This window comes from Odocoileus virginianus, chromosome 21 (assembly GCF_023699985.2).
Source record: "Odocoileus virginianus isolate 20LAN1187 ecotype Illinois chromosome 21, Ovbor_1.2, whole genome shotgun sequence".
Lineage (NCBI taxonomy): Eukaryota > Metazoa > Chordata > Mammalia > Artiodactyla > Cervidae > Odocoileus > Odocoileus virginianus.
In genome coordinates this window covers 56,147,227-56,172,363 of record NC_069694.1, presented here as the reverse complement: position 1 = coordinate 56,172,363, position 25,137 = coordinate 56,147,227, and the positions used below count along the sequence as shown (strand labels likewise).

The 25,137-nt window shown below is 41.7% G+C and overlaps 1 protein-coding gene across 1 annotated transcript in view; it reads left to right on the top strand.

Annotated features, from left to right (window-relative positions):
* The window catches only part of PDE5A (phosphodiesterase 5A), a gene marked incomplete at its 5' end in the record, with an annotated part of 112,625 nt that overhangs the window by 82,598 nt on the left and 4,890 nt on the right, over positions 1-25,137 (top strand). The window contains 6 exons of the mRNA XM_070452386.1: positions 7,067-7,154; positions 10,773-10,873; positions 12,579-12,656; positions 16,996-17,059; positions 21,906-21,980; positions 23,704-23,787. Coding sequence (XP_070308487.1) covers positions 7,067-7,154; positions 10,773-10,873; positions 12,579-12,656; positions 16,996-17,059; positions 21,906-21,980; positions 23,704-23,787 — 490 coding nt within the window. The remainder of the gene's footprint in view (positions 1-7,066; positions 7,155-10,772; positions 10,874-12,578; positions 12,657-16,995; positions 17,060-21,905; positions 21,981-23,703; positions 23,788-25,137) is intronic.

The following is a 25,137-nucleotide window of genomic DNA, read 5'->3' as shown; positions in this document are numbered from 1 at the left end:
TTACATAACATTTGCAATGGCAAATGTGATACTAAAGGTAATCATCAGATTTATGACATCATAAATGCTATCATGACATTTTTGTTTTCTTGGAGCAAATTAGTTGAAAGCATACATTTTTTGGTGAAATTTCTTATTATTGAACATTTTTTAAAGTATGCAAGTGATTCAGCTAATGCATGTATCTCGCTAGGAAATTCCAGATATCTGATATCTTGAGAGAACTTCAGAAAGCTCTCTAGTCACATCCCCCTCATCTAAATACAGTAAGTGGAAAACTTGATGTAGAAAGAACTGTAGCAATGCAGCAACCATGCCTTCTGCTAACCACTGATGGGAAAAGATAGCAAGCTCTGGCCTGGCTGCCGGAGGCTAGGTGTTTGCTCTCTAAAATCGAAGGTTTTGGAGAACTGGCTGTGTGACGTACCCTTTGTCCTCGGTGCTGTGTCACGTGACTGGTCCTGAGCTCCCCTCAGCACAGGAGCAGTTCCGAGAGGGAACGGTGATGTGGAGACATGTAGCGGAGAGTCTAGAGCAGCTGAGGGTCAGCCAGCCGGGCGGCCTTCTCTTCGCTCAGCCCTAAGCATTGTGTCATTAGGATGTGGACTGTTAGTGTATGGATGGCCATACTGCCCTGCTTCAGGGCGAAAGAAAGTACTCAGCTATTTTTTCCCTTTGTTTATTTAAAAATAATCACCCACAAAAAACATCTGGAGAAACGTCATCTTCTCTTCAAAAAAAAAAAAAAAAAAAGTCCTGGGAAAAAAACTGCAGGATCTTACTTCCACATATACCACAAAGTAGACTTGCACCAAGTAATAACAACTTTTAAAAATAAATTAAAGGAGTTTCAGAGATACTTATTTTTTCCTACATCCCTGTGGTTTGAGTAGAGGAAGCCAAGAATGTTCCAGGGATGTTTCTCTTTTTCTTTCCTTGGTGATAAACAAGTGGTATCTCCAGGAGGATTTTCTTAACCAAGGGACTCTTGGGAGACTAACAGTGTCAGAAACATTTCCATATAAAGAGCTGGCTTCTACAAAGGTGTACTGTGTCCAGACCTTTATCAAATATTCAAACACTCTGTAAAGAAACCAAAACAATAAAAGGCGGCACAGAAATGAAAGTTAATACATCAAAAAGAGAAAAAGCCCTTATGAAGTAGCAATGTTAGAAAGAGAACTAGTGTCATTTGTTCTTCCTGAAGATCTCCTCAGAAAATCTGAAGTAAGCTATCCCTTGTTTAGGAAACTGTTTAGATTCTTGATGGGATTCTCTGGTTCCTCCCTGGTTCAGGAGGAGGGCCTTTATGAGGAGCACTATGAGTATGCCAGTGAAATACTCGGAGGGAAAGGTCACTGCCTGTGCCTTCCTCCCCCACATGGCTGGATGATGGGAAGAGTGGTTTCAGATAGATACCGGATTATTCTTTTAAAAACAGACAGTCCCAGAACAAGTGGCTGAAGAACAGACATCTGCGTGTGCAGAGACATTTTCCCCCATTAGGCCTGTAGTCCGTATAGGAGGACTGTGGTAGATACATTTACTTGGTTAGATTCAGGATTTGTGTTTTATAAACATAAATATAGTGAAATTATCCTACATTTTAGGCAGATGGATAATGTGCGGTTACTGGGGCCTGTACTTTGTTAGGCAGAGAGCTATAAACGTGTAAAATTCAATCCCTGTTCTCCAGGAATGTTTATTATAGTCTCCTCAAACAGTGGTGATTAATGTCAAAGTATCTGGTAAGTCCTCTGTTCTTTAATAACATGGGCTGGAAGTGTTCAATAGAGGGAGATGGGTCATGATCAGCGTAGCCTATCTTTACTGTTAATGGAAGAAGTCAGAGTTAAACCAGATCTTTGAAGTGAGTAAGACGTGGAGAGGAGAGAACATGAAAATATTCCAGAAATACCAGGAAGTGGGCATTTTCATTGGCACAGCAGTGATGGCTAGCCTGACTAGTCAGAATGAAAAGTAAGAAGTCAGAAGACCCTTTCGAGGGAGGGCTAGAAAACCAGGCTGTGCATTTTATTTGGTGTAGTGACCACTGAGTGATTAATGGCATTGCTTAAGAAGAAAAAATCTGAACGTATGGTGCCAGGTAAACAGGTAATAATTAGAACCACAGAGTTCAGCCAGAAAGCTGTCAGGGGAAGCCTGGTGTATACGAACATCACATACCAGCTGGAGGAAGGAAGGAAACTGTTTAAATCTAATATTGAACAGTTAGTGATTTGCAAGAAGGAAGGGGGAAATCCTAACGCTGGGTCCAGGAAATGAGCAACACTGGTGCCACTGATGAGAGCAAGCGATCTGGGAGGGGTGTCGGCACGCCGTGTCCTTGGGGGAGCCCGAACACGGGACGGTGGTTAGGAGACGTAGGATGGCCAAGTAAGGCTTTTTCTTTCAAGATTAGAGATTCAGCCAAGCCAGAATGAAAGAACTTCCTGGTAAGCACAGCCCGATCACGTGTGTGTGAGTGTCCTGGAAGAACTCGCTCCGCACCGTGGTCCCCTCCACTCTCTAACGGAGGAGCAACAGTGAGCTGGGTCATGAATGGGCTGGTGGTCACAGAGGGTCAGCAGGATCTCAGAGGCTTCACAGGGCAGCAACGACAGCACAGGAACCACACAGTCCGAGAAGTTCAAACTGAGTCGTGTGCCTGAGCCAGGAATGAGGTCATCCTTGGTAACGCTGGAGAGCCTGAGAGACTGGAGGTCTGGATATGAAGAATGTGCAAGTTCAGTTAGTCTTAATGTCAGTAGCTAATAATAATAGTAATAACAGTAATAGAAGTTAACCTCAACATAGTCATAGCTTTTAGCCTTGTGGCATTTGGAACTCTTTCTAGCACTTTATATACGTGAGTTCAGTTAGTCCTTAGACCGGCCTGAGTGCACGTTCAAATCCTGACTCCTCTCACTATATGTCTTTGAGCCAAGTCATGGAAACTTCCTGTTTCCTTCTCTGTATAGTAGAATAATGACAGAATAATACCTGTCTCACAGGGTTTCCTATGAGGATTAAGAAGTATAAACCGATGCAAAGTGCTTGGAACAGTACCTGGCACAGATTACCTGCTCAGCAAGTTTTAGCTATTTTCACAGGACAGACAAGAGCTCAAGACCTTGCTCTGTCCCAGAGAGGGACAGGCACTAGCAGAAAGACTGTGCCCGGTAGCAGCTCGGTGCTGTGGAACAAAGAAGGGAATGTCTCCTGCTGTGAAAGAAAGACAATCAGTGGAGCCCAGGAGGTCAAAGAGCTGGAGTCACAGGGTGAAATGATTCCTCAGCTTGAGTGTCCGTGATCACAGAAAACAGGAACATAAAATAAGCCCTGACTGACAGGCGATCGTGGTGACTTGGAGAGAAATTATGAAGTTGAGAACTAAATGGGTTGGCATGGGTTACAAAGAGTAGCTGAGAGATTTGAGCCCAGAGCAATATATATGGATGAGAAGCCAGATTAAAGGATGGCTGTTAGAGCCAGTGAAAAGGAGTACTGTGCCGGGCGGCTGTGTTTTCTCCCAGCACTTTCATTTTCTCCTGACTTCTAAGGCACTGGTCTGATTGCCGCACCAGCGTCTTACTGCCGGTCAGAGATGGAGCAGCGACTGCAGGACAGGAGGAGGGGCAGGGAGGGTGTGCTCGCCCATGACTGGTCACGAACCGCAGTGGGGACAGTCCTGCAGCAAGTGGTTTAAAGGGTCCTTGTGACATGACCTTGAAGAAGGAGGCGATGTAGCCTCGTGTTTCAAAGAGTGAGAAAGTGACAGGACGGAGGATACACTGATTTCCAGGAATATCTTTGTAAAGACAGAATTTGGGGCATTTGTCACCCTGTCATTGATTCATAAATCCATAGTTTTAGAACATAAGGCAAACCATGTGTGTCAACATGTAAAAATGTCAGTAAATCTGCATTTGTTTATCTCACAAGCCAAGAATCTTCTCTAATGTGAAACAGTCCTTTCTGCATGGTGTAAAGACGCAAAATGCATTCGAAATTTTAAACGTGTTTCCACTGTACCTGCCTCGTGTTTCTAGTCTGGCTGCTAGGTCGGTGAGTAGGTGCTGGTGTCACGAGCCAGCGTCACGCGGTAAAGAGGATGTGTCTGAACCCCAGCTCTGCCATTTGTGTTGACCTTGAACAAGTTAGATGATCTCTCTGAACTCTAGGTTGTCTAAAAAAACAAATGCTAAAATGCTGTAGCGACGCCTGGGGCTGGGTCTCCCTGGAGCATAGCCTGGGACAGAAGCCGGCGTGCATAGAGCTCAGGGGTGCGTGTGATCCCAGGGGGCAGAAATGCAGGCCTGAGGGTGGGAAACGGACCGGAGGGGAGGCAGGAGGAGGCCGAGGGAGCCAGATGTCCACCCGCAGGGGCGCCCGGCACGCAGTCCTGCCAGGAGCTTGGGAGCGGTCTCAGGACAGGAGACGCAGAGCTGTCTGCAGAGGGACAGAGGACGGACGTAGCCGCGGTCACAGGTGACCTCCCCAAGCCTTCGCGCCTCACACTCGGGCTGAGCGGCTGGGGGCAGGGTGTGCCTGGGGGCAGAGATGAGAGGCGTTCTCGCTGGACCGGCGAGCGCCTCCTCACGGGCTCCTCACGCCTGTGTCGCAGCAGGCCTGACGCTGGACGCCACGACAGCGGCTGCAGTAGGAGGTGGGACTGAGGATGTGACGCGGTGAGCGAAAGCGTCCTATACCAGAGTACCGTCAAAATCAAACCAACTGCTTCGCACAGGGCCGGACATGTCACAGGCTCTTAGTGGAGAGTACTTGTTATCATTAGGGAAAGGGAATCTACCAAACTGAAAAGGAATACAGTCTGACAGGTAACAGACTTATAGACCACCAGCAGAGGAAGACAGATGGTGATACTGGATGTGCTTAGGTTTCTCATATAAATGAAAATAGCAGATACTCTAGGAGCTTTGCCTTTCCTAGGTGAAGGGGATGAGGAAGGCTGCAGTAGTTTTACTGAAGTGTAAACATGAGCGACACTAGTGGGTCTGGTCCGAGCGGAGAGAAAACACCGCTGCCACAGCAGACTGTAGACTCCAGGCAGGATGTGGGGTCTGTTTATGCTGGGCCCTCTGTGAGCCCAGGCCACCTCCCTGGAGACCTCATCTGCTTGAACGGCTGCATGCCAATGTGACCCAAGTCTTTCCAGTCCAGACATTTATACCCACGTGGTTGGACTGCAGCCGCCTTAAAATCAATAGATCGAGCGCTCACCCAGTCGGCTTCCCTTCTTCACCCCCATTCTAAATCGTCTTCTCCCTTTTTCCCCTGGGTCAATAAATGACAGTCCTGAAACTCGGCCTCTCTGCTTTCCCCCTTCATCTCTCTCAGCTCCACTAGTTCCCAACACCAGGACTCACTGCCAGCTCCTGACTCATCTACCTCCTTAAACAGCTCTATTTGGGATTCTACCAAGTCCAGTAGAATCCCAAGTTCTACCAAATCCACTCTAATCCAGGCTGTCTCTTACCTGGGTACTAGAACAGTTTCCCACTAGGTTTCTAACTAAATCCCAGTAGACTCCATGCATCTCCAGAATGGTTCTTATAGACCTGCTTGTTTTAGTTCATCCCATGGTCTTCCCGTTGTCCAGTGATCAGCACAGGATCTGACCTATGGTACAACTTACTAGACATGAAAGGAGCAAAGAAGACAAGGCAGGAGCTACTTTGGGAGAAAGGTTGCGACAATGAAGAGACGTGGCATCTTGGGAGTCGGCAGCGTTGGTTGTGCTATCAGGAGGAGATAAATTATCCATTCTCTTACCTTTATTTTCATTTTACTGTTTTTGTTTTCCCTTTAGCTGCTCTCATTCTTAGCTTATTTTTTCCTGTGTCACCTTTTTGGGTAGTGTCTCTATCTTCAACAAATGAAATGCAGAGTAAAATAATGATTCATAGAGTAGTATAAAGGAATAACCAATCAGTTGTATTATCTAACACTTGTATGATGCTTTACAATTCATAAACCCCTGTCCTCTAAATTTAAGAAACAGACTTTCAGGAACTATAATTTTCTTCTGTTGTTTTGAAAGAACAAATAGTGGAAATGGTGCTTTATATTCCCACGTGAAAGGTCATGAGAAATAGGAGACGGAGGACTCTGCTTATCATGCTTCAGAATTTGATTTGTGACTGTTACACATAACAAACTGACTGTAATATCCTCTCCTCACCCCTTTACTTAATATGGGCTTCTCAGGTGGCGCTAGTGGTAAAGAACCCACCTGCCAATGCAGGAGATATAAGACATGTGGGTTTGATCCCTGGGTCAGGAAGATCCCGAAGGAATCTTCGGGAAGGAAAGGAAATGGCAACCCACTCCAGCATTCTTGCCATGGACAGAGGGCCCTGGTGGGCTACAGTCCACAGGGTCACACAGAGTTGAACACGACTGAAATGACTTAGCACACACACACCACTTCACTTGGCCAAATGGTTCAGCATTGAGTCCTGCGCTGAAGTAAGCTGCATCCCACAGGGGGCTTTTTCTGACTTGGCTGTCTCCTTCCTTCCTCCAGTGGGCGAGACGTGCACGCACTGTCCCCCTTTCCCTTGCTTCTCACCGCTCATAACTCTTACATGCACGTGCAGAGACACTGCCTTCAGCCTTATTTCAGAACAAAGACTCATATGGAAATTTATTTCAGATTTTAAAGTAATTGCACTTTTGAAATTGCAAAGTATTGTTGGTACAGCTGTTTCAGGTGTTTTTATTTTTTCATGTGTAGAGAAAGTAATCCTTTGTTCTTATTCCTTCTACTATCATTATCTTAATAAATATAAAAATCAGTGAAATTGCTCGTACTGTGAACAGGGAGCAATTACATTGATATTTGAAAACAATTTGACTCTTGACATGTATTTCCCAGAGATGACCTCAGTCTTTCCAGCAGAAGGAGAGAAAATTGCTTGATTAATTTTTATGAAGTAGCCTCTTTTTCAGTTAACCAGTAAGAAATTGATAACTGATATATGTTGGGGAGATTGGTCATATTTTAAACTTTTTTTTCTTTCTTCAACTAACCACGTTTCAGAAGTGAACACCCACTTGCTCAGCTGTACTGCCATTCAATCATGGAGCACCATCACTTTGATCAGTGCCTGATGATCCTTAATAGTCCTGTAAGTACCTAATTTATGGTTGTGGACTTCCAAAAGAGAGTTTATAAATTCAGTTTTATTTTTAAGTTTTGGATTTATTCCCAGCATCATAAATTCTTGAGCACGCTTTATTCCTTTTTGGGTAAGAAAGGCAAAGCCAAAACATTTGAGATCTTCACAGCCTTACTTCTCTAGAAACCAGAAATGTCTTAATGTTGCCTGATAAGGGAAAACTGGTTACTTACCTCAGTTTGGTTATTCCAAATTAGAAACAAATAAAACTGGTATTTTATGGTTCTCTGTTAGTTGTTTTCGTTAAATGATGTGGTTTATACTGCTCTCAAATGTCTTTCACAGGCAATACCTTTTCCTCTTTTTATTGAAACTTCTGACCACTAATAAACATTTCTGTTAAGGAATAAAGTTATTCAACACTGACTAAATGAATATCAATGTAAGAGAGCATGTGATATGCTATGCTAGTCATATTTATGTTAAGGAAAATATTAAAATGATATACACCAAAATATTCACAATGGCTGTCTCGGTCTACTTAAATTATTAGCTTTTTAATTTTCTGATTCGAATTTGTTCATTATTCGCATTATCCATTGTATGCATATATTACCTTTATAATAAGAAAAAAAATGAAAGTTGTATACTTTTATGTTGAAAAGGCACAGTGCGTGGCATGTGATTTTAAAGCAATTTTATCTCCATCTCTTTATATTTGCCCACTGGGTTCATCTTCCCTGAGCCCTAGAAAACTTAAGAGGCTTATGACTTGTGGTGACTCTTTTTAAGTAAGCGCTTTCTAGTTACTGCTTTACATCACAAAATACAGTATACGGTTTCCAAGTTAGAAACCAGAATGTTCAGTCCCATGGAACAGCACAGATCTCGGACCCGACTTAAAGCTTCGGGTCCTTTTCCTGCCCTGGCTGGCCTCCCTCGTCCGTCCCTACGCTCCTTTGACTCCTTTCTCACACCCAAGTCCCCACGTCCTGGAGAACAGGGAAGAAGGGGGCCCAGAACGCTCAGCAGGCTGGTGGCCTTACGCCTGCCCCCTCTGTGCCTCACAGGGGTCTAACACGGGTTCTTTTCTCATGAGTAATTCCATGATCATGGCCACACGACCTATGTGGGCTTTTCCACTGACGTCCCCTTGATACGCGTGGCCACCTCTCGCAGTGTATCGCCTTATGACTTCCTCCTCGGCTCCTGGAACTCTGAGTAGTGACTTTCATCTCCTTTCTGCTAAGGTTCCTTGGCTCTCTTTGTGGTCCTCTGGAAAAGGACAGGGCTTCAAGGGACCTAATGCCTCCAAAACTCAGAAGAGGAAGGCCATCCTGAATGGAAGCAACCTCTCCTTCCTGCTCAGTCACAGGATCTAGCCAGCCTGGGTCTTATCTTTTCAATTTTCCAGACGTCAATGAGACACGAGTGCACTGTAGCCCCAGCCCACCCACCCAGCTCCAGGAGACACACAGCGACTGCAGGCCGCTCCCTCCTACTTGAGGGAAGAGGAATGCAGGCCTAACTCTCAGTGTGGGTGAAGGGCTGAGTTCTGTGGCCAGTTCTGGCACCTCCTTGTAAATTCTGCACATGCTCTAGTACAGACTGTCTGCTACAGATGTGACTTTTAACAAGAATTAGTGTGTGACTGGGAGGTAGGGGGATGATGTTGGTAAAATGTACAAATTGTACCGTTTCGTGCACAAGTTCTCTTGGGTTAGGTGTCAGAATTATGGGAGCTGAATTTCAGCCTTCAGCAAGAAAGGAAGAAACGCTCTGCTTGGCTCCTGCCCGAGCAGCCCTTTCCGTTGTTACAGGAGTACTGGAAGTGGGCACTTGCCCCGAGAGGCACCCCCTCGCCCTGGACTGTGCTGGGCCGTGGGGCGGAGGCTGCTCGTCCTCCAGGGCCGCCCGTGATACAGCCCCACTGTCTCCGCGGTCCAGTTCTATCTGCACTGCCCCGGGCCTCCATAAACCAGCATTTCCATTCCGCTGCTTTTGTGTCCGCTGCTTTAATGTCCTCAGAGGCAGCTGCCAGACGTGTGAGCCTGGCCTGTCCAAGTTTCCTTCAAACTTCCTAATCCGTGGTTTGTCTCGTGCTCTGGTTAAAAAGCTGCACGGGCTTTGCGAGGTCTGCCCAGTACTGTTCTTCCCATACACCATGTTATTTTTAGTGTGTGGCTTTTCTGAACTGAGACTTGTCAGGAATGTCTATGCTGAATTATAGCAGAAACATCTGTACCTTCATTGGAATTTGCTGTCTTTGCCCTTCAGCTCAAACTTCATTTTTAATATCCTATTTAGTTTTGAAGAAAACATGCTTAACCTTTTTCTTAAAAAGCATATTGTACAGTATTCCTATCACACTACTCTCTGTTATCAGATGACATAACTTAACGATGTAATATATTATAACATAAAAGGAATCTTGCTGTATATATGGCCGGCCTCATAAGACCCATCTCTACATTCTGTCTTTGTAAGCACGAACACATAGGAATTTATAGCTTTTGCTCATGGAAGGAAAAATTAAAATATAATACCAAAAGACATTTCTACTTTTCCATTTAACATAGTCTTATCTTAAATAAAAGTATCAGAAGCTATCTTCTGAACAGTACTGTTTTGTCCAGAATCTAAAGTGATTTAATATTTAAAATAGTATTTCTTGTATAATCACAGATTATTAATTAGACATGTATTACAGTTTCGGCATCTAATTATCCTCTAACCAATGTCTGACCCCAGCTCAGTAGCTTTCTTTCTTCAGAGCAAATCCTTTGCCTCTAAATCCTACTTCTAAGCTTCTGGGTTTTTTCCCCTCAGCGCTCTGGTTTAGGAAGCACATCTGATTCAATTTACAGATGTTGTTTTGAGTATAGTCTGAGTACCCAAAGTATGTTTCACTTAGTTCAAGATCAGTGAGTCACTGTGCTTTAAATTACAGGCAAGAAATTTAAAAAATGGTGACGTAGCAAAAACTTTAGATAATTTGCACATGGATTAGCCATCTTTGAAATCCTCCTTATAGTTGTTTCAAACTCTTCTTTTCTTGAGGAAGCACACGTCACTCATGCCTGCTACCCATCTATGCTGCACATGTCCCTAGGAATAAACACTATTCTCAATAAGAAGTTAAATATATATAAATCTGCCCCAGAAAGGTTATTGGATTTGTTACAGAAACCAGAGAAATGATTTTTAAAATAATCATTTACAGTTTCATCCCTCTGTTCTTCACATCTATTATATATTAAATCTATATGATTTTGATTTTTCAAAGTTTTACTGTCAGATTTAGCAGTTAACTTTCCCAAAGGAAAAAGGTATATAGTCATTAACTTTTGGACCTGGACTAAAGCCAAGAAGTACAAGAGTTGGAAAAACATGCTTACTTTGGTCCATGAACCATCATGAAGGTATTTTTTTTCCTCAAATGACAAGGTGGTGGGGTGGGTGCCTCAAGGGGAAACATTACTTAATGCTGTTTACTTGTGTAAGGAGGTGTCCTCTGTCTTCCTGAGTTCGGAATGTGTGTAAGAGATGTGACTGTATTTTCAGATTTTGTTCTCAGCAGCAGCGTCTCCAAGTGGAGTGCTTACGATGGTTTTCTTTTTTATAAAGGGCAATCAGATTCTCAGTGGCCTCTCCATTGAAGAATATAAGACCACGCTGAAGATAATCAAGCAAGCTATTTTAGCTACAGACCTAGCACTGTACATAAAGTAAGTTTTAAGAAATATCTTGATAAATAGATTTCGGATGTGTTTGCACAGTTTCCAACTTTAAAAATCCCCATTGGGATATTTTTAGATTATAAGAACCAATGTCCTGGAAAAGCTGCTTATCACACCATGGAGCAGTTTGTTAAAGGAAGCCAGAGAAGTATACTCAACGCTAGAAATGACAGAATACAGAATTGTTTCTGATATCTGTCTTTGAAGCTCTGCACAAAGCAGATAACCATCTCAAGGTCATTCTAAGCTTGGCTGGCCAATCTAAAGGATATAATAATGCTCTCTATAAAGGGCATCTGCTTCTTCTTCTGTCCTTCATTCCCCCAACTTCTGACCATCTCACAGTCCCTTAAACTGTTACCCAAGCCCATGTGGGCAGGAAAAGGAGCTGAGTCCCAAACAAGTAAATCTTATTTGTTTTTATTGGATTTTGGCAGAAGAGTATTAACGTAGAACTTTATAGTTAATGTAGTTAACGACTTAAGAATTAAAGTATGCTTGAGAGTGTATCAGTGATGTGGGTGTGTGTGTGAGTAACTAAACTTACTTTCTAAAAGAAAGGAACGATGTTGCTGGGTTTGGGCAGCGTCTGTTACCCACACAGAGTCCGGGCTCTCTGCTGCATGTGTGGGGGTGGAGGCAGATGGACAGTCACGCTCACGGGATTTCCTGGGAGCGAGGGCCTCTCCCCGCTGTACACAGATGCACACTGTGGTTTTAGCCACTCTTGAGAAGTAAAAACAAACAGAACAGACACACAAACCCGCACGCCAGAGAGCCACCACTGTACGTCCAAAAGTAACTTACGTCTAAAAGAGGCTGTTTTCTCGGACTTTGGAGCACTTTAATTAGGGTAAAAAATATATATTGTAAATTTCAGCTCAAAATGACTGCAGGATGATTGGTAACTGTCAAGCTACCAATAATTTGAAAAGTACCTGAAACCACAACGACTTCCTGACCTTTCCAGGCCACATGGTCTCCCCTCTGGATCCTTCCGAAACCTCTTTTCATTTTGGTACACAGTCACAGACAGGCAGTTTTGTTATGCAGGTTTCTCTTCTGTGTGTCTTGTGACTTTGACTAGTTTAAATGTTATGAAAAGAATTCATGTCTCGCTGTTTCCCAAGATGCTTAACCATGTTGAGCACATGGAGGTATTCACTATACAATGAACAGATATTAGTTTATACTTGGTCTTTCTTTGCTTCAGAAGAACTTCACAACTTCATACTGACATATTTTGGTATATAGTAAAAAATTATGTGAATGAGACATATGAAATGAAATTGAAGCCATGGAGATCTTGCACCATATGCAAAATTTCTTAACTCATTCTCGGCATCAGAATTTTAACTCACATTGTTTGATATTCAACTAAATCATATTCGGGAATCGAAATTTCCATTACTTGTGACTTTAGTTAAAAGTGAGAAAAGATTTAATATTTCGACCAAAGGATATGGTAGAAGAGAGGAGAGTAAAGTATTCAGGATTTTTATATGATTCTTACATTGGATTATATATTCTTATATAAGAATATAAGAATCTCATATGAGAAAAACCATTAGAGATTCTTTCCCTGAAATTTTACTTGACGAGCCTTTGTTGACCAAAGGGATAAGATCTCAGGGGACTCACCATAGCTTAGGGGACTCATCGTAACTACCAAATATTTTTCTTTATTTTAAAGGAGACGAGGAGAATTTTTTGAACTTATAAGAAAAAATCAATTCAACTTGGAAGATCCTCATCAAAAGGAGTTGTTTTTGTAAGTAGGATTACTATCCTTAAAGATGGTTTTGCTACCCAATTAATTTTACTGCAATTATTTGTTACAATGTGATGATCACAGAGGCTGTCAGAATTCTTACAAGTGTTATACAAAGGGCTAAATATGAATATTTACTTAAAAAGGAATGCATTTGCAAATTCAAAAGAATAAATTACTCTTTTTGTCCTAGAAGGACCTTTAAATGTGGTAGAGTAACATACAAGGCTGTAGGGGTCCCTTGTTCACACTCACAGTTCTTTTGAATGAAAGAGCTGAAAACAGCATCCTGAAGATTGCTGGAGCAAGAACATGACTGTGAAGTGTCTACTTCCCTCACGCGATGGCAGAGCAGCAGTCAGACCTTCAGCTCGGCTGGCTGCTCAGTCGAGTCCAACTCTCTGTGACCCCATGGACTGCATCACTCCAGGCTTCCCTGTCCATCACCAACCCCCGGAGCTTGCTCAGACTCAGTCTAGAGTCAGTGATGCCATCCAGCCATCTCATGCTCTGTCATTCCCTCCTCCTGCCTTCAGTCCTTCCCAGCATCAGGGTCTTTTCCACTGAGTCAGCTCTTCGCATCAGATGGCCAAAGTACTGTAGCTTCAGCTTCAACATCAGTCCTTCCAATGAACACCCAAGACTGATCTCCTTTAGGATGGACTGGTTGGATCTCCTTGCAGTCCAAGGGACTCTCAAGAGTCTTCTCCAACATTACAGTTCAAAAGCATCAATCTTCAGTGCTCAGATTTCTTTATAGTCCAACTCTCACATCCATACATGACTACTGGAAAAAAATATAGCTTTGACTAAATGGACTTTTGTCAGCAAAGTAATGTCTCTGCTTTTTAATATGCTATGTAGGTTTGTCATAGCTTTTCTTCCATGGAGCAAACATCTTTTAATTTCATGGCTGCAGTCACCATCTGCAGTGATTTTGGAGCCCAGAAAAATAAAGTCTGTCACTGTTTCCATTGTTTCCTCATTTATTTGCCATGAAGTGAAAGGACTGGATGCCATGATCTTCATTTTTTGAATGTTGAGTTTTAAGCCAGTTTTTCACTCTCCTCTTTCATCAAGAGGCACTTCAGTTCCTCTTTGCTTTCTGCCATAAGGGTGGTGTCATCTGCATATCTGAGTTATTGGTCTTTCTCCTGGCAATGTTGGCTCCAGCTTGTGCTTTATCCAGCCCAGCGTTTCTCATGATGTACTCTGCATATAAGTTAAATAAGCAGGGTGACAATATACAGCCTCGACGTGCTCCTTTTCCTATTTGGAACCAGTCTGTTGTTCCATGTCCAGTTCTATCTGCTGCTTCCTGACCTGCATACAGGTTTCTCAGGAGGCAGATAAGGTGGTCTGGTATTCCCATCTCTTGAAGAATCTTCCACAGTTTGTTGTGATCACACAGTCAAAGGCTTTAGCAGAATGCCTTAGTAGTCAATGAAGCAGAAGTAGTTGTTTTTCTGGAATTCTCTTGCTTTTTCTATGATCCAACAGATGTTGGCAATTTAATCTCTGGTTCTTCTGCCTTTTTTAAATCTACCTTAAACATCTGGAAGTTCTCAGTTCACATACTGTTGAAGCCTGGCTTGGAGAATTTTAAGCATTACTTTGCTAGTGTGTGAGATGAGTGCAATTGTGCGGTAGTTTGAGCATTCTTTGGCATTGCCTTTCTGTGGGATTGGAATGAAAACTGACCTTCTCCAGTCCTGTGGCCACTGTTGAGTTTTCCAAATTTGTTGGCATACTGAGTGCAGTACTTTCACAGTATCATCTTTTGGGATTTGAAATAGCTCAACTGGAATTCCATCACCTCCACTAGCTTTGTTCGTAGTGATGCTTCCTAAGGCCCACTTGACTTCACACTCCAGGATGTCTGTCTCCAAGTGAATGATCACACCGTTGTGGTTATCTGGGTCATTAAGATCCTATTAGTATAGTTCTTCTGTGTATTCTTGCCACCTCTTCTTCATATCTTCTGCTTCTGTTAGGTCCATACCATTTCTGTCCTTTATTGAGCCCATCTTTGCATGCAATGTTCCCCTGGTATCTCTAATTTTCTTGAAGAGATCTCTAGTTTTTCCCATTCTATTGTTTTCCTCTATTTCTTTGCATTGATCTCTGAGGGAGGCTTTCTTATCTCTCCTTGCTATTCTTTGGAACTCTGCATTCAGATGGATCTATCTTTCCTTTTCTCTTTTGCCTTTGACTTCTTTTCTTCTCTCAGCTATTTGTAAGACCTCCTCAGACAACTGTTTTGCCTTTTTGCATTTCTTTTTCTTGGGGATGGTCTGGATCCCTGCCTCCTGTACAATGTCATGAACCTCCGTCCATAGCTCTTCAGGCTCTGTCACATCTAATCCCTTGAGTCTACTTGTTTCCCCCACTGTACAGTGAATGGTGAGGGATTTGATTTAGGTCATACCTGAAGAGTCTAATGGTCTTCCCTACCTTGTTCAATTTAAATCTGAAATTTGTAATGAGTTCATGTAATGAGCCACAGTCAGCTCCGGATCTTGTTTTTGCTGACTGTATAGAGCTTCTTCGTCTTGGACTGCAAAGAATATAATCAATGTGATTTCATCATTGACCATCTGGTGATGTCCATGTGTAGAGTCATCTCGTGTTGCTGGAAGAGAGTGTTTGCTATGACCAGTGCATTCTCTTGGGAAAACCCTGCTAGCCTTTGCCCTGCTTCATTTTGTACTCCAAGGCCAAACCTGCCTGTTACTCCAGATATCCTGTGACTTCCTTCTTCTGCATTCCAGTCCCCTATGATGAAAGGACATCTTTTTTTGGTGTTAGTTGTAGAGTCAGAGCTTCAGGGTTCTGTTTTTCCTCACCTATTTTCCCTGTCCCTCCCTCCCATCCTTTGCTATACCATCACTGCCTTTTCCATGACGAGAACTAGACCAATAAAATAGAACTTAGTGTGAATAATAAAGACAGAAGTAGTAATAAGACTGAGGATAGTGCTCTATTACAATTTTATAACTAAATCTCTTAGATAGGTAGGTATTACTTCACATGCAAACAAATACACAAATAAGGAAACATAGGAAACATAAGGAAACTGTTCTGAACAGTCATGCTTCATATGAGAGCCTCAGCATGTTTTTTAGAGCAGTGCCTTAGAAAAGGATACACACACTACTGCAATCTGCGACCAGTTTTTCCCAATAACAAAGTTAAATGGAATTCCACCTCGATTCCAAGTCTGTGCCACCGTCTTCACTGCTATGCTCTCCTAACTTCCAACCTCGCGCAGAGCAGCGGCTAGTACACCCAGCGCTCAGGTGGCCTCTTCCACTCTTCACTGTCCAGACTGTAGTTAAGCTTATCCAGACACTGCATGGTCTTCTTTGGGGGAGACAGTTTGCATTGGCAAGCATTATTGAAATCCTTCATGATTAAACATTTCTCTGGTGTACTCATTACCTGTGACAAGAGTTGGTGTAAGAGAGTCTGAGGCCAAAAACCATTTTCTTTGTGGCCTAATATGGTTAGGGAGGATGTACTTTTATTTAGATTGTCCCTAGAGGTACAAGTGACACAGTCCTTTACCTTGAGTGTTCCTATATATGACAGTGATGACCTTTTTGCCTATGTCTTCAAACAGATTGAAAGAATTAGATAGCAGGTATTTAGACCTGACTTGGAAAAACACTACACCAAAGAGAAACCATTTTCACACAGTAGTTAGAGTATTGAGTTCTAGAGCACCTTGCCACAGACTCCAGAGTCCAGCATGGTTTTCAACTTCTCTAACAAGAGAAGGAGTAAAGAGCACCATATCCTTTCATTTCCGTCTTCTCTTCAGCAGGTACTGTTCAATAATTTAAAGACTTTTCACATAGGAGCCATGACGTGTGCTGAGTGAATTAGGATGACCCATCACAGTTCTTGCTGTCACGGGGGTCTTATCAATAGGATAGCTGATGATGTTTAACAGTTAATTATTAGTAATCAATGTGTTTTCACCATACTGTCACTGAGAATGGAAGGCCAGAGTAAAAAAAATAATAATAGCAGGCAAGTTTTTGCACAGAGGTTGGTAATTTCTCTCCTTCTGCTAATCTGGAGATACAACAAGGCAGTTTGAGGGCAAATTCCAGTAGTTCACTGGGTAAGCAAAACAACTGACACTGTGATACCATTGTATCAGTTCTGCTTCTATATAAATTCTATTTCTGTTTCTTTAGTCTTTGTAAACTGCCATCTCTATAGTTTATGGGGTTTTAACTTTTTATCAGCAACTAACTGTTTACTAGGGTTTATAGTCACATAAAGGTATATAGTCACATAAAGGAGTATTGGACCTCTTTTTCCTTAACAGAGCGATGCTGATGACAGCTTGTGATCTTTCTGCAATTACAAAACCCTGGCCTATTCAACAACGGGTATGTTGTTCAGTGATGAAAAAGTAGTAATTAAAAAGTCAAAGTATGTGATGATTTGGGAGAATAGCATTGAAACATGTATATTATCATATATGAAACAGATCGCCAGTCCAGGTTCGATGCATGAGACAGGGTGCTCGGGGCTGGTGCACTGGGACGACCCCAAGGGATGGGATGGGGAGGGAGGTGGGAGGGGGGTTCAGGATGGGGGACACATGTGGACCCATGGCTGATTCATGTCAATGTATGGTAAAACCATTACAATACTGTAAAGTAATATAGCCTCCAATTAAAATAAATAAATTTTTTTTAAATGTCAAAGTATGAAAAACCTTTACTCTTAAATATAGTTTTTAAAGTATATGGGAAACTTAATCTAAATTTTAAGTAGTATTAGAAACAGATAGTTGGACATAAACACTTTTTTTCTTTTTTTTTTTCACTTTTCTTTTTTATAAGACTTGTTATGACTTAATAATATTTGTAAGACTTATTAAGAAAGAGAGCATCTATATTAACACAGCAAAAACCTAGCTGCTGATAAAGTTTAATTCCAGTACTGCTTCTACCTCAGTTTTTTTTTAAGCACATCCCTTTATTAGTCTTAATAATTAGAAGATGCAAACTCCATTTTCTTGTGGTTAGCCTATTAGGCTATACTTCAACTCTAAATAGGCATTAACAAGTAGAACTTAAATCTGGTGCTCATAAATATAGGACATGTTGATATTAGATATCCAGAAGGTTCTGATTAGAGCCCATGATCAGGTGGCTAGAAATATATCGTCTCTCTAAGTAAGTTAACTGCCGTAACACTGTGCTGAGGCATAAAGGCCCTAGGCTACATACAAGGCGGGGGGCTGGGTATACATGCAATGATGTGTATATTGTGTTTGTTTTTTGAGACTGCATTTTCAGTCCTAAATGTACTGAGATTATTGACAGTCGCTGTTGGTCACAACTATGGGATACATAGTCATGGAGCCCAGGAGTGATAGGCTCATCTCCTGAACCACGTGCTGACAAAACAGCATCAGGAATGCACTCTCCAGGCGCCAAAGCTGACATGCCATAAGCACGCAAGAAATGTCTCTACAGACCTTCCTGCTCCATAGTAAATAAGACTACATGCCCATTTCAAAACAGGAAAGAGAATGGAAGAGGAAAGAATTTCTTTCTTTCTCTTTCTTTTGAATCAAACTCTGAAAACACAGCAGTGAAGCTAGGGTCCAGATAAAAAGCAGCACTATAAAGCCTCTATAATTAAAACAGTTTGGAATTGGTATCAGACCCATGGAACACAATAGAACACTGAGAATTGCATAGAACATTTACATAATTAAGATAGCATTTCAAATAACTGGGGGAAAGACAGACTTTACTCAATAATGTTAGGATGGTTTTCCCATTTTCCATAGCCAGATGGCAAAAGATGAAACCGGATCTATTCTGCATACTTAAATTCCAAATGGGGCATAGAGCTCAGTGTAGAGAATTAAACCATACAAGTACTAAGTAAAAACATTTGTGGATTCTTTTATAACTGAGGAGTGAGAAAACTTTCCTAATTACGGCTGCACATGCAGAAACAATAAAGACTGACAAATTTGATTACATGAAAATAAAAAATTAAGAAAACTTTTTTGCATGACAAAGACACATTAAGCAAAAACAGACAATGCTGCTGCTGCTAAGTCACTTGAGTCGTGTCCGACTCTGTGACCCCATAGACGGCAGCCCACCAGGCTCCCCTGTCCCTGGGATTCTCCAGGCAAGAGCACTGGAGTGGGTTGCCATTTCCTTCTCCAATGCATCAAAGTGAAAAGTGAAAGTGAAGTCGAATTAGCGACCCCATGCACTGTAGCCTACCAGGCTCCTCCGTCCATGGGGTTTTTCAGGCAAGAGTACTGGAGTGGGGTGCCATTGCCCTCTCCGAACAGACAATGAGGAACAGGTAAAAAAGTTGATAGAGAAAGAAATGCAAATGGCTCTTACTCATTTGGAAAAGGTCTCAGAACCTCAATCACACGGAAAGATACAAATTAAAACTGTACTGACACAAAAGGACTTGTACTGAATCTCATGACAGCATTATTCCTAATAGTCAGAAACTAGAAACCATCCAGATGCTCCTCAACAGGAGAGTGGGTCAATGTATTAGAGCACACTACCTCACACAGTGCCGCTCCGCAACAGGAGAAAGAAGCTGGCGCTGGTACAGGCAACGCCAGGGACAAGTCTCACCAGCAGTGTATGCTGAGTGAAAGTAGCTGGACGTAAAGGAACACATGCTGTGATGTCATTTACGTCACGTTCTAGGAAAGGCAAAACCAATCAGTGGTGAAGGAAGTGAGGATAGTGGCTGAGCGGAGAGGAAGCAAAGTAGGTTCCGTGACTCACACAGAGGGCCTGAGGGCAACTTCTGGGTGATATAAACACTGTTTCTTGGTTGGAGGGTGTGTTAACCTACTCACATGCATTTGTGACTAAAGACCAATGATCTATGCAATTCATTGAAAAAAAAAAACCACACTAAGACCATTTCTCAACTGTCTGATTGGCAAACATTTAAAGATTTTACAGCATACTCTGTTGGGGAAGCTGTGGGAAAACAAGAAATGCAAAATACTGTAACTGTTTGGAAGTATATGATTATACATAATCATTTACTATTACTTCTAGGAATCTTATCTCAAAGATATACTGGCAAGAATATAAAAATGCATTTACATAGGCTATTCATTTTAGTGCTGTTGGTAATAGCAAAAACAAGAAACAGCCCAAATGTTCATTAATATGGTACTAAGTAAGCTGTAGTATTTATTTATATGATGAAGTCTCTGCAACAGTAAAAAGAAAGGAGCACTTTCTATATTTCTACGGGGTGATTACAAAGATACAAGTGAAAAAGCAAGGAAGAGAAAATGGGTATGGTATGTTACCATTTATCCGAGAAGGCAATGGAATATGAACGTATGTACTTATATGTGCATATATTTTTAAAAAGCAGGAGTAACTGTAAAAAAGTTAATGATTTCCCACAGGGGAAGGAGGGAAAAAGATTGAGGAACAGAGGTATAAGGTAGAGTTCCTTGCATGTACTTGTTTTGTAGATTTAATTTAGGAACCATGTAAACTGTGTTTATAAAGTTGAACTTAAAAAAAAAAAATCACATAACCTGGGAAGTAAAATGAAACAATGTGATTTTGGTTGCAAAACCACACTGATGGGGACAGTTTTATTCCAAGAGATTTAAAACCATTACTTGACCATATAACTCCAGTGGGATGTACACTAAGAACAACAACAACAAATCCATTAGAGCTGTTTTTCAGTAATCATATTAGGGGTAATTTTCTATATATATTCAGTCACCATAGTGGGTGATGTGGGATAAAAGCAAATGAGAATTTATATTGATATTGTTGAGAGGTAGGATTTTCAGTGTGAGTAGAAACATAGAGATCCAAGATGGATAAGGTTTTGCAGAAATCCTGCAGTCCTGATTTGAATAGGAAATACTGTATAAACTTACATTGTGTAAGCTCCATTCATTAAAAAGGCTTAAAAACAATGATCACCCTGGTAGAAATGAACGAACCTAGTGCCCTGATTGAAGTTTCTAAATAACCTCAGTTTAAGAGAATGAGGACTCCATGAAGAAATGGCTGATTGCCCGTTCCAAAACAGGAAATGTACAAGATGAGCTAAGAACATCTTGTTATAGCAGAAAGCAAGAACTATCAGACTGATAACAACACCGTGTCAGAAAAGCAAAGAAGCCAACTCAGTTGGCCAAAGTGGAACAATGTGGGCATCAGTAAGGATTGAAATACGTTAAATATGTTTAAATCCAAAGTTCAAAATAATAATAACAATAATAAAACCTTCCTTAGTCATGTTTGTTGGATGCTTGAGAACTGAGTTATTATTTTTTTCTAATGGTAATTATAATAGAGAAAATCAAGTTATTTCTCCTTTATTTATACAAATTATACTTCAGGGTAACTAAAAATTGATGTGGGGGACTTATTCTATTTCAGCTATAACGAAAAAAGGAACGATTGCTTTGTATATTACCTTTTTGCAGCCTCTAAATTAATGGATCCAGGCAAAGCTCATGAAGGACTGTTTATATCACAAAGAGAGGCAACCAGGCATTCCATTGTCGACCAGGCATTCCATTGTCAGAAGTACATGGCAAAGTCTGAGAAACAGTCGTAGCAAAAAAAAAAAAGCAAACTCAATCTAATCAAGTGTCTAGATCTCATTACTGGTGTATGGAAATACAGGAAACAGAGAAACATTCACATTCATTATGGAAACACAATCAGCAAAATCCAGACAACAGGAAACTATAGGATAAACAACCCAGTTTATTCAACAACAGTCAAAATTATAAGGACATTTTTTAAGAAGAGAGAAGAGGAGGAATTGGTAGACTGAAAGAAACCTAAGAGGCATGTCAATCAGTCTCAGGATAAGGACCTGCCTGATGCTGTGCTTCCCGCGGGGCCTGGGATGGCTGGTGCCTAACCCCTCACTGATGACGCCCACAGGTGGGCACGCAGTGCTGTCTTCCCACTGCTGCTGACGGTGAAATAGCATGTTGCTCTTCTCTCTGAATTACAGATTACAGACTCTAGCCTTTGTGATTAGCTACACATTAAAATAAATTAAATATTTACTAGGTACACATTAAAATATTTCCTGTTCCTGCTTTATTCTAATTTTACTGATGTGGTTAAAAGCCACAGATTTGCTGGGTTTTATTATCTTCATTTAAAGTCTTTTACTGAGTGATATGCCTTTAATTACCCATACTTAGTCTGTTATTGATTTCAGATAGCAGAACTTGTTGCCACTGAATTTTTTGACCAAGGAGACAGAGAGAGAAAAGAACTCAACATAGAACCCACTGTAAGTATGAGACCTTGTTGGTAGGAATTATTCATATACATGGTTTTGTTGTAGATTCCTTTTTGTGCTTCTGTGAGATTTTAGGAAGACGATTTCTCATCTTTTATAAAGTCCTTTTTCTTACCTGAAGAATTAAACATGCTCATTATAGAAAATATGCAAATAACAGAGGACAGAAAAGACTCTGAGTTATCAAATCATACCTACTTTTTGTAATTTTTTCCATTTATATATCATAAGCCACTTTTCATTCTAACAGATGCTCTGTCCTATATACCATTTATAATGGTTACATGAAATAGTGCATGCATGCTCAGGCATCTCCAACTCCTTGTGACCCCATGGATTGTAGACTGCCAGGCTCCCCTGTCCGTGGGATTAGCCCAGCAAGAATACTGGAGTGGGTTACCATTTCCTCCTCCAGGGGATCTTCCCGACCCAGGGATCAAACCCTCGTCTCCTGGGTTTCCTGCATTGGCAGGCAGATCCTTTACCACTGAGAAGTGGTAAGCCCCACATGAAACAGATGCAACCATTATTTACTGTTTGGTATAGTGTCTGTAGAGTTTACTATTACAAATAGCACTTAGATAAACATCTCTTGTTAAATATTTATATACTGCATTTTTTGTTTAGGGTAGGTAGGGAATCTCGAATACAAGAAGATTCTTCTCAAACCACTGAAGAAGTTTTTCCTGAAATGGGTGAATTTTAGTTTTTCCTGGAGATGGTGCATAGAGTCATTCTTTTACTCAAATGAACATTTATTGAGCCCACATTAAACGGGCCGAGGTTACGAGAGGCCCCTCCTCTGCGTACCATTCCCTCTGCCTTACTCCTAAGCCGCATCCGGGCACACCCTATGTCTCATTAGTCTTCTGCAATTGTTTAGTCTCCGAGACACAGTCGTCGGGGCTTCCCTGGCGGCTCAGTGATAAAGAACTCGCCTGCAGTGCAGGGACACGGGTTTGATCGCTGCGTCGAGAAGATCCCCTGGAAAAGGAAACAAGAACCCGCTCCCGCATTCTTGCCTGGAGAATCTCATGGACAGAAGGGCCTGGCAGGCCACAGTCCATGGGGTCACAGAGTCAGAAATGACTGAGTGACTAACCACACACACAGTAATAGGCTTGTCAGAAGCGCGGAATCCTCTCAGAAAATGGTGGGTAGTGGAGTGATGGTCACCGCTAACGGAGAATCTGCTTCATTCTAAACAAGCACTGAGACAGACTCTGCTCCCCTCAGAGGTGCTGGCTTTGTCTGATGCCCAGGCAGGAGCTCCTGAGAATAAGCAGCAATGGTGTCTGCGTACTTTTCACTCAGAGAGCTCTCTCTATGAACTGAACTGTGATCGGCCGTGGCCTCAGTGGTGTCTTTCATGAAGCGGAGAGTGTGTGACTCCACATCAGTAGACAGTCAGAAGGCATGTGCGTTCTCCAGACACCTGTCAGCAGTGGTCTCTGGTCAGGGCCCAACTCTAGGTCACCAGCTGATCTGAGGCCAGTGATCAGTTCTGGGGGTCTCGCAGGGACAGTCACAGCCCCGGTGAACGAGAGACAGAGGAGCATGGCTTGGTGCAGGGGCGTCGGAGCCTCCAGAAGGTGAAGGGGCAGGTAGGCAGGTATCTGGCCTTCCTCAGCTAACCGAGGGATTCATCGTTTCAGGGCCAACTTGTGTTGCGTTAAGTAAATGCAGATCTGTGTGTGTGTTTCTGTGTTTTCAGGATCTAATGAACCGGGAGAAAAAAAACAAAATCCCAAGTATGCAAGTTGGATTCATAGATGCCATCTGCTTGCAACTGTATGAGGTATTTACTCTGAAAACTTCTAGAGTTTTGACTGTGTTATGAAGTAAATTGAAGCAACACATCAGGCACATATTTTTTCCTTCTTAATCAAGAAACTAGAAGTAAAATAATCAGGACATTTCTTTTACTAATGAACATGCTGTTTGTACTGAACAAGGAACACATTTTATATTTACTATTTCTCAAAAATGTTAATTCATTGATGTGTAACTACCTAGTGAGTGCCTACTGCATCCTAGGCGCCAGCAAATTCATGTAGCGAAGGCTGAGAAAAAGTATGTGCCGGTGCTATACTCAAAGGAGGAATATTCTGCATACTCTATGTTAGCATATTCTTTTTAAGGCTAAATTTTGGCCTAAATAAGGAAAAATAGTTATCTAACTGCGTCTCATACTGTGACTTTATTACTATTAAGAAAATTTTTATGAGGATTACAAGAAGGCAGCTAGGAAAATATTGCAGGTTCCCATTTTCATATACTTATTAGTTTGGGTTTTTTAAATTATTCTCCCTAACATATCCAACTGACTAGTTTAGATGTTATGCCCCAAATACAGAAAGTAGATGCTGTCTTCATCTTTATACATTTAAATAGGAAACTGTCTTAAGTTTAAGTATTTTGGGAAAAAAATATTTATCATAGGAGGAATCATAGACTGCCAAGACCGGAAGAAAGGCTAGAAATTTTTTAATCCAGACGTTTCACAGATTCAGTCATTGAATCTGTAAAAAGTCCATCTTCCAGGGAGATGGGATGCTTGTCCCAAATAGGTAGGTAAGAGGGAGAACTGTGTTTAGAGTTCAGTTCTCAGCCTGGGCCCAGGGTTCTAACCATCCGATGAACTGAGTAAAGAAGCTGTGGCTGAAAAAAAAAAAGAAGCTGTGGCTGATGAGGAAGAAAAGAGGAGGGAGGGCCAGGAGAGACAGCAAAGGAAAACAGGACGAAAGCGCGTGTGAGGCCCTGGCACCCCTGCCCTCCCTGCTCGGCAAGCTGGCTGTTGACTGCTCTGCAGAAGCGCTCCCAGCAGTGTCTCCATCACCTCCAAACACTCATCCTTTCTGTAACAAATGCCTTCCTTATGGACTGGATTAAGAGCTCCTCAGCTGGAGATACTAATGTCTCTCTTCATTTTTTTCCCATGCCCATAAATATAGTCAAATCACTCATTGTAAATTTTATCCTTCTACATTTCCTATTCATTTTATTTGAATCTACAGTTAAATTCTATGTGATATAGACAGGCATTTTTACTATTATTACAGAAGTAATAGGTTCTTACAGAAAAATTGGAATAACAGAGAAGCAAAAAGATAAAATCACTTATAATTCTACTACTCTGTGATAACCA